A 13903-nucleotide genomic window follows, 5' to 3' on the forward strand; every position below is an offset into this window, starting at 1 on the left:
TCTCCATTGTTCATAGACTGAATAGGTTCTCAAAAAAATTTACAACTCACATTAGAGATGAGTTGAAGTGTTGTTCTGTAGGTACATGTGGCAAAATAGACATGTGCACATTCGTAATGTGGTGGCATGTACATGTTGTCATGGCAAACTACTCGTGTATGGGGTTTACCACCTTTTATGCAAGGTCACCTGTGTTGAATAAAATATACTGCCTTGATCTGTAGAGACACAGTAATGTTGTCAAAGAGCTGGGCATGTGGCTGGGTTTTCTGAACCTGCAGAGTTACCAACCCTAGATTTCATGAACATAGGAAAATAATTTCATTGATAATTCAGAGGGAAATAGGTAAAACATCAAAGCAAAGTAGTTATAGAAAAGAAAGGTTCAGTTGAACATGGATTCCCCAGTAATCTGAGGTTTTTATAAGCCAAATCCTCCTTTTTCAGATATGTTCTAGGAAGTAAGATAGCCTTTAGGGCCCTGGTCTGATCAACTCCTGGGTGCTAAACTAATTTACTTGATTCATCCCTAGCTGAGGTTCTCAGGGGTCCCCACAATCACATGAGATTGGAACACACACTCTGGGTATTATTCAGCTGACTTTTACTCATTCCTGCCTAAACAGAAAACACTAGATTCCTTACTGTGAACAAGTTCATGAGTTTAATTTAGGGAGGCAAGAAAGCGTGTTTTGCAGAACAGTTCAGAAACCACATAAATTTTTTTTTTATCTTATATGCAGCACATCTAAAAATCATCATTCAAATTGATATAGAAATAAGCCAAGGCTTTTCCTGAAAAAAACATTTAAATCAGAATCAGCACTTACCCTTGGATTATAAACAGACATAAAGCTGTGTTAAGTAGCCCTGTAATTAAGTCTGCATCCGCTGCATAGGAACATCTTTAAAAGTATTTTTAATCTCTTATCTGTTTAAATAATTGTTTTTCTTGAGTAATATATATTTTGTATGTGTTGTTCAGAGTTTAATGATGTCATGCAAGAGGGATGTGTGAGCCTAGCAAAACTGAAAATGAATAATGAAAATATTCAGTGGTCAGAATCTTTGAAGCAAGTCAGTTCGAAAAACAAGTGAAAAGTTTTGTGGAGCATTTTTTCTTTCTAGAAGTATTGTCTCCAAAACAAAGCAGATGAGCCTTAAAAAATCGTTGGCTGTAATAAAAGTAGATTCATCTCATTGATTTTATTGGGATTAACTTCATTTTAACACAAATATGCAGGTTTTAAGTGGTGATTTGTATAATGCAGTCCGCAAGTGTTTTTGTGTTCTTACTCGCACAGAAGTAATTAATGTTTAATTGACAGCAACTACCAGACAACAGCTGGATCAGGCTGTGAATTATATTGTATGTATATCCATTAGAGAGAAGTAGAAGTGTGAATGCACATGAAAAAAATATGGTGACATAATCACATTAATAGACCACAGAGCATGAGGTAATTGGTAGTGTTTGGTTGTACTTGACATTGTATGCACTACAGAAATAGCTTGTCCTGTTGATCTCTTTTTCTGAATTATTCAGGAATCTGAAGCTTTGTTCCACAAGGCAATTAAAGCCAATCCAACTGCAGCCAGTTACCATGGTAATTTGGGTAAGACATTTTACAGCTCCCCTAGTGCAAACTTTTAAAAAATCAGACACACTGCTTGTACTTCTTTTCATGTTAATTGTCTTAAAAACTACTGTTTTTAAGGCATTATTCTGCTGCCTAGATTTCTATTCTGCCTACTTGCTAAACAAATTGCCAGCTAGAGAAAGGAGTTCCAAAAATGCAAAGCTTGATGCATTGTATAATAGACCAACCAGGCAGCACACTACAGCCCAGAGGTGGCTGCATGTCAGTGGTGGCAAATTGGCTCTTTTGTGCCATGCTTGCAAACCGCCATGAGCTCTCCTGATAAAAACAGCAATTTATGGCTCTAGCACAATCCACTCTTGTCATTCCCTGGCCTGCTCAGCTCCCAAACGTGTCCCCTCCAGCTGGCAACAGAGCAGGCTGCCACCATGCCGGCAGCCAACCAAATGTTTTAATGTTTTCTAAGTAATTGGCAAGATTGTCTGTCCTTCAACGATGTTGCTAACAAAAACTCCTCTTTGCTGTTTCAGCTGTGCTGTACCATCGCTGGGGAAATCTTGACTTAGCCAAGAAACACTATGAAATCTCTCTGAAGCTTGACCCCACAGCAGCTGGGACCAGGGAAAACTATAGTCTTTTAAAAAGGAAACTGGACCAACTGAAAAAAAAAGGCGATGTCTGAGGTTTCTTCTCAGGCTTTGAATGCGTATTGCATACCATTTATTGGCAACATGGCTACTAATCACCAGGGAGAAGCATTCAGTCATACTGTCATTTAAAAAACCACAACAATAACCCAATAATTATAGCACCAGCAACAAATACTCAAAATGTTTCATGAAGTCTAGTGGCAGAAGTAAATTTCTTTACAAAAAATAAAAAGCAACGCTGGTTTTGAAATTTTCATTTGGAGAACTGAAAGGTTTGTATTTATGCTTTCAGCTTTTTGACCCAATTTCAAAACCTGTTGAATATTTACATTCTTATACTCTGAGCACTTGTGCTGGTAGGGGCAACTTATTCAAATAAAAAGGACATATTCAAAATGTATGTAGCAGTGGAGTGTGAATGTACCACAGTACAATTATGTGGAAAAGAAATATAATTTATTTTGCCTGTGCATACATCTTACTGATGCAGGAATTCTGATGCAGCGTTGGTATGAAACGTGGCCCAGTGAATTACCGAGAGCACAAATGTTGGTTCATTAATCTTTGGGGAGGCCATGCTTCAGAAACATGGGAGAGGGTGTTCTTCTGGCAGGGTTTGCACAATACCCTGCTAATATACTTGGTAAGAACAGGATAGAATGAACTATTTTCAACAATTTATGGTGAATTGAGGATTGAAGTTGAATTCAAATTGTTATTAGATTCAGAATCTATCCTTAGTTGCTGTTGTACAGCTTAAAGGTAGTGACTTGAATGGTCAAGCATCCCAAAATAACTGTCAAGAGTACTTTAAACTGTAAAGCCTTTCATGTTTGGTAGTTTGCCCAGAATCTTGTAATGCTTCAGCTGGGCAGTGGTTATTACATTTTTAGATGTTTGATTAGGTTTTAATCTGCTGTCTTGTTGGTAGCAGCTTTCATTAGGGTATCAGTAGCTGAAATCCAAGTGGCATATGAAGGGTTCTTCAGTCTTCTCTGGGGATGATAGCAGACTTAATTTTTCTCTGTGGGTTAATAGTTCCTTAAAGAAGTGACAGCCCAACATGTTTAACATGTTCTAAAATCCTTCACATGGAACACCCCTAAGGGTGCAGCCAAGGGCAGGAAGAAATGTCTGATCTGGGCCATTGTAGCCTAAAGTAGTAAAGAGATGTGGTTGCGACGTCTTTATTGGCAAAGAAAGGATTTATGTCAACATTGCACTCTAGATGCAATATTGAGATATCCACCTGTGTAATCTTGACAGTCCCAGATAAACTATTGTTTTCCAGCTTTAGGGGTTGCCTAAAGACCACTTACAGACAGGTGCAGTTCACCTAAAAATCAATGATAGCATATCAGAAAAACATCTGTTCTTCCATACTTCAATTTATTCTTGCTGCAGATTGGATTTTCCAGGAGCAAAGTCAAAATCAAATGTTGTCCTTTTTTGTCCTACTATGTATATTGTGCAAGACAGATACTGCTGCATTAGAATCCTTCCCATATAGAGCATATTTCTCAGAATGGAAAGATCAGAATTGAGTTTCAAAATAGAAAACTTTTCATACAATATATGTACCAGTTGGTGCACTTGGCTTTGGCAGCTATCTTGTTATGGATTTAGTACCACAACTAAAACACGGATGCACATGGACCCAATCTAGCCCTTAGAGCTGGAGACAAAGATCCAACCATTGGACAGCATGCACATCCTGAACTGATTAGGATTTGCAACTGCTCCCAATATGTTCTAAATGTATCAGTCCCTTGAATAAAATAGTTTTAATTGTTGTAATACACAGGATGCTGACGGTCTTGCTATATGGAATATTATAAAATAATGTGAATGACCCCAATAAGAACCTGGTGTTGATGTATTTATTTATACATACACAAGAAAAAAGTGTACAAACTATAAATAGAAATCATTTCCACTGGTTGTTTTATGTTTTGTTTTTTAATGATTCAGCCATTTCCTCTAACATGCAGTGCTTACAGGCCATTTTCTCAGATGGGATAAGATTTTAATAATAGTTCTATGTTTGAATATTGTTGATGTCTGATGTAATTAATTGTCTGATTCATTACTATTGCCTGCAGTTTACATATGATACTTATCCCTGTTGGCCTGCACTGTTTGTTCGGTATGAACATAGTGAATTAATATTTTATGTAGAGCATGAAACATTTCTTTAAATTTACTTTTTTTGTTAACAGCCTGGAAATGTTTGGATCTCCTGATTTGAAAGCATATGTAAAGTAGATCAGCATTTTCTAGACTTTTGTTGGTATAATAATACTTGAAATTACTGTGTCTCCTAGCTGTCAGCTCTGTCATGTGAATGTAACTACAAAACATTGCCTAGGCAAACTTTTTTAATAGTGTCCTAAAGGCTACTTCACATATTATGCAGTAGGCAACCTTAGCTATACAACCAAGCCTAAACTTGACATGGAGCTGCAACCAACTCTGACAAATGTAGTATGTTGTTACATTCATATGTGGCATTTTTCCGTGTATGCTTATGGCATATTGTGTGTATATTTTTGGGAGGGCAGAATGGTGATATGTGAAGTGATCCTACTTTTAAAAATGATAATTAAATGTCATACAGATTGCTATAATTCAGTTTTAGAAATTTATTTTAAATTTAGAAACATTATAAAAAGGCTTTAAAAATATACAGTAATACCGCTTTAAAAAATATACAGTAGTAAATGGCTAAGTCACACAAAGAGTAAACCCACTGTAATTAAGGTGGTTAGTTACGGTAGTTATGACTACAAATCCATTGATTTTAATGGTACTATTCTAACTAGTCAGATACCACCCATAAGAAGAAAATCCCAGTCTCTTCCTACCACCCCTGCTATACGCTTAGCAAATGCATACATGTCTCTTAACATTCAAAAGCCATGAAGGCAAAAGTGAGCTATGTGCCGTTTTAGGCTGCTGGGCTGATATATCCAACATAGTTTGATCCTCTGCATCCCAGTTCAATTCAACTCAACTGCAGGTCACCACAGTATTTAGGATTACATGTAAGGTGGCAATCCTAGACATACTTGTCTAGGAGTAAGTCCAGTAGAACTTCCTTCTGAGTAAACAGATGTAGAATGGGGCTGTGGGAATATTAGTTGTTTGGAAAGCTGGAACCGAATCTTTTGAAATTGTAGTGCAAATTCTGAGGTTAAAGCTCTTTTGAAAATAGTGAATAAGCAGTGACTGCTGCCTATTAAATCTACTTACTAAAAAGCGGAGTGTACAGAAGAATGTTTCATTTCTGTGATACAAGGTTTGTCATAAGAATCTACACTTTTGTAAGTACAAACAAGTATGGGCTTTATACTGAAATAATTGTTTTAGAATGCAACAAAAGATTTGTAGCCAATTTGGTGATATGTCCAATGAATGTCAGCCTCTGATGTATTATAAATTTCTTTGGGGCCTATTAAACTGTATGGCTAGATAATAATAAAAAGTGAGGATTTTGAAGACAATGGGTAGCAACTGATGTTATAGTTGGATTAGTTCTTGATAATGACATTGAATTTTAATGAATACATTCCAGTTTCTTTTATAAGACAACATTTGTAATAAAACCTCATCTGTTCTTTGGCTGTTGTGGATTTTATAAGAGTAAAAATAAAACCTGCTCAATAACAACGATAAAAGTAATGTTTCAGAAAGGGCAGTGGCAATGCATCAAATGGAAAAGGGGAAAAGCAATTTTTTTCTAAATAGCTGTGGTTGTTTTGTTGTTTAACTTTGAAACATTAATACAACTGAGGGGGGGAGCACCTGCTTTGAGCAGAGCTGGGGGGGTGTATGCTAAAATCTTTATCTACATGAAGTTTTGGTGCTCAAATTTGGCTTCTCCCCTGCAGCAGCTTTCCTACACCAAGTGGGGGGGGGTATATATATTGTCCCCTCACTTTGTTTGATCCTCTCTAGCACAATACTTGTTTATGGTCTGCTTTTTAGTGTAAAAGTAACTCTGTATCTGGCCTGCCCAATGGCTCTCGTGATGTCTACACATAAAAAAGATTGGGGTAGGCCAGAGCCTGTGCCCTCCAGCTGACGTTAGGTAGTTCAGTTGATGGATATTTGGATAAAATAAGTCTGGGTGAAAATTTGTCAGATTGCCACTACCCAAACTTAGAGAGAATTTTTTTCACAAACTTGACAAGGATGAAAATCACTTGGGTGTGAAGCTTAAATTAGCTTATATATACAATAGTTTTTGATAAGAGATTTGAGATCTACATTTCATAAAACTTAGCTCCGATTCTCTCCCAATTCATCTTATATTAAGTACGTATAGATATGGCCCAAAGGCAGCAAGGAAGCATCAAGGCCCTCTATATGTTACTATAGTTTCTAAGTGTCTGTTGAACATCCTACATGGAGAGAGTGTATCTCGAAATCTGCGGGAAGATACTATTCTCACCCCAATATATCAAGCGTGCATTTGGTTGGTGAGAATCTTTAAGAACCTGCTGTTCTGTTTTGTTTTAAGATAGGTGGTATTTTGATACTGCAACCCCAAGTGAAAAATTAGTTATAAAGTGGCAATTCCACCCTGCTCAGTCCTAGCCTTCCAACCCTCTCTCTTCCTAAGGCTAGCGCTAACTAGAAAGCTGCGGTTTCCACCTTCTTCTTGTAATGTGAAGAAATTCAACAGGTGTAGTTAGCTGCTCAGCCCTGCATCTCCACGATGGACCGTAGTTTGGAAGTCTCCAATCCTACGAGAATTAAAGCCAGAGGGTCCCTGGTCAGAAGGAAAAGTGGCAAATCTGTAAGAAGGTGCACAGCAGGCAGAAATCCAACAGGCGCAGCAGCCTTTCCAACATAGCGATTGTGGAGTTTCTGAGTAAGCATTTCTGGCAGCAATGCAATAGGTCCTGTGGAAAACTACTTAGTGAGTAGCTTAAGAGATATTTTTTTAAAGCAGTTTATATATATTTTTTTTAATTCATAAAAAATCTTAACACGTACCATGCAAGCTTCACAGAAGTCAGTGAACTTACCTTCCAAGTGAGCAGACATAGGAACGGGGTTGCTACATATGTTAGGTGAAACGACCGGCTCCTGCCCGCTGCCCTTCACTGGAGAAAGTTATCGCACCTTTCGGCCTTTCCTTCGCCTGCTTTTCCCGCCGCACTGCGCAGGCGCGCGGTTGCCTAGACAACGGCGGCTTTCCTCGCCGCCTTCTTTCCTCCGGTCGTTCCTCCTTCCGCTGATTCTGTCACGTTGACGAAACGTGACGTCAATCACCTCTTGGAAAAGGCGGGAGTAAGAGCTCGCCGAAGGCGCCCACAGAGCTGGACAAGTTGAAGAGTGACAACGAACTTCCCAGCTTCCGGCTCGATTTAGCCCTAATTTCCAGCAGCCTGAAATAACCTGCGCTAGATGGCGCAGTCTCAGCTCCGTTGACTTCATTGGGACTTGGGGTGACAGCTCCTACTGTCATAAATAGGAGTGTCGTAAATCAATTCTCCCTCGGCTTCGGCTCCCTTTCCTCCTCGTGAAATGTTGGGGTGATAGTGGCTGCAGTTTTATAAAGGTTTAAAAAGTCAAAGACCGTTCCCCCCCCCCCTCACAGAATGAGCATCGACCCCGTCTTCAGCACGTGAAATGGCAACTCTAAACTAACTCTCTGTGGAGAACGCCGAGCAGCCCCGCCCACTCCCTCAGGTTCTAAAGGGCAACGGCGCACTCCGGAAGCGGCCGGAGCAAGTTTGTGTGATTGGCAAGCGCACTAGGACCCGGGCTCTAAACACGGCTGTTCAAACTGGCAGGTGAGCTTCTTTCTTCAAACGGGCTTGCCGCCTTTTTTAAAATGCGAGCGCGAGGGGAGACCCGAGCTGGTCGCTTATAGGTTATTTTAAAAGGTTATTGGTTAAAAGCGAGGTCATGTGATGTTGGAGAGGGTGGGTGGGCTCGGGAGAGGAAAGGAAGGCGCGCGCAGTTTCTCTCCTCTCACTCCCCCCCCCCAACTCTTTTAGTCAACCGTTTTCTTTCAGGCGTTGGCTTTTAAATCGGCGCGCGCCAGCTGGGGTGCGCGGGTGGGGGGAAATCACGTGAGAGGAGGAGGAAAGCCGGATTGGTTGGCGCCTCATGGAACCTGTCGTGGGGCGAGCGTCGGATTCGCTCGAGGGTTGTAGAAGATAGAGAGTCGCTTGTTTGCCTCAACCGGCTCGCAGTTGCGCAGAGAGGAGACCATCGTTTTAGACGCGGATACACCCGCACACGTCCCACTGCATTAGAAGCGCCCGAGTTACGATATCGACGTGCTTTGCATGCACAGTTTCCTGTTAAAACTGTTATTCGCGATATAATTGGATGCGTGTCGAGGCCTTCTTTTTGCACGCTTATTCACTGCTGCAAGGGCGCTATGACTAACAAGTATTTTTTTCCTATTTCCTATGATATTAGCTTTCTGATGCTTTACGTCCCTTGGCTTTTGACTATGAATATATAAAACCACTGAATTATTTGCAAGGGGCTTTTTTTAATAGGTGTGTTTGTTTGGGCGGGGGTGGGGTGGGGTGGGGAGGGGAATTAAAACGTGCTTCATTTTCTCCGGTGAAAGTTCAAGGCAGGGGTAGGCAACCTAAGGCCTGGGGGCCAGATGTGGCCCAATCGCCTTCTCAATCCGGCCTGCAGACAGTCTGGGAATCAGCATGTTTTTACATGAGTAATAATAATAATTTTTATTTATACCCCACCCACCCCAGCCAAGGCCGGGCTCAGAGCAACTTACAAGCAATAATATAAACAAGTTGAATGATTACAACTTAAAAACAAAGTTAAAATACAACATTAAAATATTGAAACATTAAAATATTAAAATGTAGCCTCATCGCAGGAGGAGAAGGAAAGGAAAAAAGAAAGAGAGGGAGGGAATCAAATTGGCTCCGAGCCAAAGGCCAGGTGGAACAACTCTGTCTTACAAGCCCTGCGGAAAGAAATCAGATCCTGCAGGGCCCTGGGCTCATGAGGCAGAGCATTCCACCAGGCCGGAGCCAGAGTTGAAAAGGCCCTGGCTCTGGTTGAAGCCAATCTAACTTCCTTAGGGTGTTGCTATTTATGGACCTTGAGGCTCTCTGTGGGGCATACCGGGAGAGGCGGTCCCGTAGGTACGAGGGTCTTAGGCCGTGAATGTGTCCTTTTATTTAAAATGTATTTTAAATAAAAATTATTTATGTATTTATTTAAAATGTATCTCTGGGTTATTTGTGGGGCATATGAATTCGTTCATATTTTTTTCCAAAATATAGTCCAGCCCACCACATGGTCTGAGGGACACGGCTGAGAAAAGTTGCTGACCCCTGGTTTAAGGAGACCATGAAGTGCCTTACTAGCTAGATTTTTAGCAAGTAGCATTAACTGAGCGTTGAACAGAATGTCAAACACACACCCCACCCAAAAGGGAAGGTTCCTCCCCAACCTTACACTTTAGTCAGGCTGAAAACGTAAAAGGCAGCAGGACTTGTGATAGTTTGCCATAATTGCCATCGCTACACCACAAAGGGACTTGTAGTGCTACAGTGGTACCTTGGGTTAAGAACTTAATTCGTTCCGGAGGTCCATTCTTAACCCAAAACTGTTCTTAACCTGAGGTACCACTTCAGCTAATGAGGCCTCCTGCGCAGCCGCCACACTATTTCTCTTCTCATCCTGAAGCAAAGTACTTAACCCGAGGTACTATTTCTGGGTTAGAGGAGTCTGTAACCTGAAGCGTCTGTAACCCGAGGTACCACTGTATATATTTTCAGGAGAAAGCTATCATAACATTGTACAAAGTTTAATTCTAGATGTTGTTGTTTTAAAAAGTTATTAGCCCTTATAGAGACAATGAAAAATATGGCTCAGAATCAAATAAGTTGTGGGTAGGGATGCAGAGTTATTTTCTAAAATGTCTTATTTTTATATTTTGACAACAAACGGGTAGAGGGGAATGTTTGGGGAGTTGTAGTGACTGAACATTTGCAGTAAGCACAATATTTATGGCTCCATCTGTCAGCATTAGTCTTGTAATACAAACTTCAAGATCAACTCAGGTAGTTGTAACATAAGCAAGCACTTTCAGCTGTGAACCTGATCGGTTTATATCACAACAGTAACTGTTTTTTGTCTTTTGTATAACTGCCAGCCACAACTACAGTTGGAACAGAATTTACTTGAATTTATTGTTTCAAGTTGTCTGGAAAAAAATTTTTTTTCATTATTGCAATTCTTTCCCCCTGGGAAGCACATCCATAGATTTTCGTTTTTGATCCTAGCAGTGTTATATGGTTTGTGTATTTATTGCAGAAATTTTATATTTGTATCTGGTTTGGATTTGATCATCCTCCTTTAGTTGGGCCTTCTTCCTCTGTTTAGCTTTTAACAGACCTTAAAACCAAGGTGTGGTAGACTACTGAATCTGGTATTTGGTCTTTTGGTGATTGGATACCAATTTGTGGAGTAAGATGGCCTTTTGCCTTTTCTAATATGTGGTGGAGAACCTACATTCTCAGTGGGGTGCTCTGGACAGCTAATTAAATGATGAGTGTGATGTGTTGCCACTTGCAGGATAATGCCGAGTGGTACCCTCCAGGTGTTGTTGGACTCAAGAGCATAGCCGGGGGGCAGGGAGAGGCAGCTGTCCTCCTAAATCTATAAAAATCAATATAAATGCATAGCTAACGGAGGTTCTACCTCCCCTAACAAAAGGCCTGCCCCCCCTAACAAAATTCCTAAGCCTATGGTTGGCCTACAGCTCCTAGCCCCAGACAACATGGCTGATGGTCAGAGACTATAGGAGTTGCAGTCCAGCAGCATCTGGAGGGCACCACATTGGTAATACATCTGGTTTCAAGCATGTATTGGCTTGCAAATTGTAATACTGCATATCTCAAGACCTTGCCTGTATTTTAGAATTTTAGAGAATTCTGATGTGCCTCTTGCTAATCCCTTAGCATTCCTTGGGGATCATCAAGGGTGTACTGCACAGAAGCCTATGCAGTACTTCAAACTTCTTGCACCCATTACTCCCTGAGTTTTTTAAATACAGAATTTCTGTGAATGAATTATTTCCTTGCAGAGAAGGACAATTTTTGTGTGTGTATGTTTATATGGAGTCTATATACCTGTATGTCACAGGGCAGCTTGAGCATCTGGAAGTAACTTGTCTAGCAGGAATACCTGTTTCGTCCTTGGCAAGTGACTGACCTAACTGCAAGGTTATCTTAAAGGCGTAGGTGTGTGACATGCATAGCCATGTCACTAGGAACATGAGAACTTGTATCATGTCCAGTCAGACTGGTCCATCTAGCTCAGTATTGCTATATACTAGTGACAGCTGCTCTCCAGGGTTTCAGATAGGAGTTTTTCCTAGTCCTACTTGGAGATGCTGGGGATTGAAGCTGTGGCCTTCTGCTTGGCAAGCAGTTACTGTAATACTGAGCTATGGTTCTTCCACATTCTTGGATACTGAAATATTTTTCTGGCAGCAACCCATCACATTGCTGTTGCAGCTGTATATTAACAAGTGTATGTGCTCTGACAGGTCTAACAAGATTACATTGGTAACTGAGAGCTTATTCAACTGTTTGGCTATATATCTTGTCCTTATTCTATAGCTAGTCTGTTTGATTTTTCATACTTTTTATGGTTGCTGGATGCTGATATGCTTCACAAAGGCTGTATTTGGATGTAATGCTAACCATTGTTTAGTGTTATGAGAGTGAACCACAGGCTTCTACGCGCGCACGCGCACACACACACACACACACACACACTTCCTTTCTCTTTGGTATACCCAGGAAGAACATCAGAAGTGTTCTTTTCAGATTAACCACAGCTTAGTATGTAAACTGAATCCTAAATTGTGGTTAATTTTTACATTTGAAACAAGCCTACTTCATAAACCTTGGAACCTAACCCATGTGTAAGATGCTATTCCCTTGTACCCCAAAGGGTGAGTGGATTAAAAAGAAAGGCTTTTATCCAGTTTGTTCTACATTTGGCACTAACTATATAGCTATATAAAGAAGCAAATAAACCTTAAATAATCTTAAATTTCTATCTCCAAGCAAGCATATGCAGTTGCTTAGTATTGCTTAGTATTGAGAATAAAGCTGAAATACTGTACTGCATGGTAGCTACTGGATTATGGTGCAAAGTTCAACTATACAGGAATAGATGTACTATAAAACATGGTTTTGTAAAGAAATAAACTTGAACATCCACATTTAAACAAAAGTTAGTAATGAATTAATTGTTACTAACCTCTCTGTCGTAATAAGAAGTTGTGATAATAGGGAGCAGTTGTTTTATAAGATGGCACTGTACCATCTTAATCCATTTGGTAGGAAAACCATGGGACAGATAATTTATTTTCTTAGGAGTTGTGGCTTGACCTGTCCCCACATCTCACAGCAAGCAATGGACAAAAATGTGGTGGGGGTGGGAGCAAGCCGGACACATATCCCAAAGACTTGCAGTCGGCCAAACATAATGGGGAAGCCATGGAAGAAGTAGAATGTTAACTGAACATTATATTATTTATGTGAACTATGTTTCAAAGATGAAATTGGGCTAAAAACATCTTTTTAGGTCCAGACATGAAGATAAGGGAAAATATGGGAGTTTCAGAATTATTAAGGTGACTAGCTAACAGAGGATGTTGGGAAGTAAAGAAATAGCCTAGAGTTGCAACCGATTTCAGCTGCCACTGGGCAAAGTCCAGTATTTGGGCTTGGTAAACAGGGTTATTGATACAGTGAGCTTGTGATAGAAGAGTCAATGAAACAGAATAAGAAGCCTAAAACATTACTTTAGTTTTGAGAATTTTTCTGTGGACAGGACATAACATAGTGATGAAGCAAAATACATTATCTGTGGTGATCTTGCAGGGCTATGACTGCTGTGCCCTTTAGCAGTGAATGCATTTTGCCCAGAGGAAGACACTCTTGAATGAAGACCCTTTACCCAAACAACACTATATTTGCTTCCACAGCCATGAGTGTATGGCTTATCTGTTTAAAGCTCTGCTGAGTCCCTCTCCAACTCTTTTATCTGGATCCAGCATCTGGATCCAGATGCATCTTTTTTGAAAGAGAGAGAAAACATAGTTGCTTAAAATAAGCTCTCCTCTAGGTTAACCGCCAGCTATCAAAAGCTAGTCTCAACAGAAATGTATGTCACGGCATCAGAATACTGCTGAAGTGTAGACTCTAGAGAACTACAAGGAAGTTCACAGCTGATAGGTAGCCACTGAAAAAACCTCTGTACAGTGGTACCTTGGGTTAAGTACTTAATTCGTTCTGGAGGTCCGTACTTAACCTGAAACTGTTCTTAACCTGAAGCACGACTTTAGCTAATGGGGCCTCCTGCTGCCGCCGCACCGCCGGAGCCCGATTTCTGTTCTTATCCTGAAGCAAAGTTCTTAACCTGAAGCACTATTTCTAGGTTAGCGGAGTGTGTAATCTGAAGCGTATGTAACCTGAAGCGTATGTAACCCGAGGTACCACTGTACTTGATGTTTAGACACGATGCACAGATAGTATTGAGATAATGTTCTCATTTGTAGTGTGTTTCACATTGATTTGGGAGGAAGTCCCCCAAAAGGCAGGTGCTCTAATCCAAATTCTTTTATTT

General features: G+C 40.3%; 2 protein-coding genes and 1 long non-coding RNA gene across 20 annotated transcripts in view; 2 read left to right on the forward strand and 1 right to left on the reverse strand.

The window, feature by feature from the left end:
- Positions 1-5872, forward strand: part of TMTC4 (transmembrane O-mannosyltransferase targeting cadherins 4) — a 54230-nt gene extending 48358 nt beyond the window's left edge. For all 5 annotated transcript variants that reach the window (XM_081003030.1, XM_081003031.1, XM_081003032.1 and 2 more), the window contains 2 exons: positions 1547-1616; positions 2132-5872. In XM_081003030.1, coding sequence (XP_080859156.1) covers positions 1547-1616; positions 2132-2283 — 222 coding nt within the window. In that variant the 3' untranslated portion in view covers positions 2284-5872. The remainder of the gene's footprint in view (positions 1-1546; positions 1617-2131) is intronic.
- Positions 4114-7728, reverse strand: LOC308475891. The gene is made up of 2 exons (XR_013985491.1): positions 7285-7728; positions 4114-7158 (listed from the first exon to the last, which is right to left on the reverse strand). It is a non-coding gene; the product is annotated as an uncharacterized lncRNA (long non-coding RNA).
- A 182-nt stretch (positions 7729-7910) lies between these two features.
- Positions 7911-13903, forward strand: part of GGACT (gamma-glutamylamine cyclotransferase) — a 73210-nt gene continuing 67217 nt past the window's right edge. For 8 of the 14 annotated variants that reach the window (XR_013985399.1, XR_013985400.1, XR_013985401.1 and 5 more), the window contains exon 1: positions 7912-8055. The gene's annotated coding sequence lies outside the window, so the exon portion shown is untranslated. Of the gene's footprint in view, positions 8056-8302; positions 8663-13903 lie in introns of those variants that run through there. The other 6 variants (XR_013985395.1, XR_013985396.1, XR_013985397.1 and 3 more) reach the window with 2 other exon arrangements.

The sequence above is a fragment of the Podarcis pityusensis genome (genome assembly GCF_964106645.2).
Source record: "Podarcis pityusensis genome assembly, chromosome: 4".
Taxonomy (NCBI): Eukaryota; Metazoa; Chordata; class Lepidosauria; order Squamata; family Lacertidae; genus Podarcis; species Podarcis pityusensis.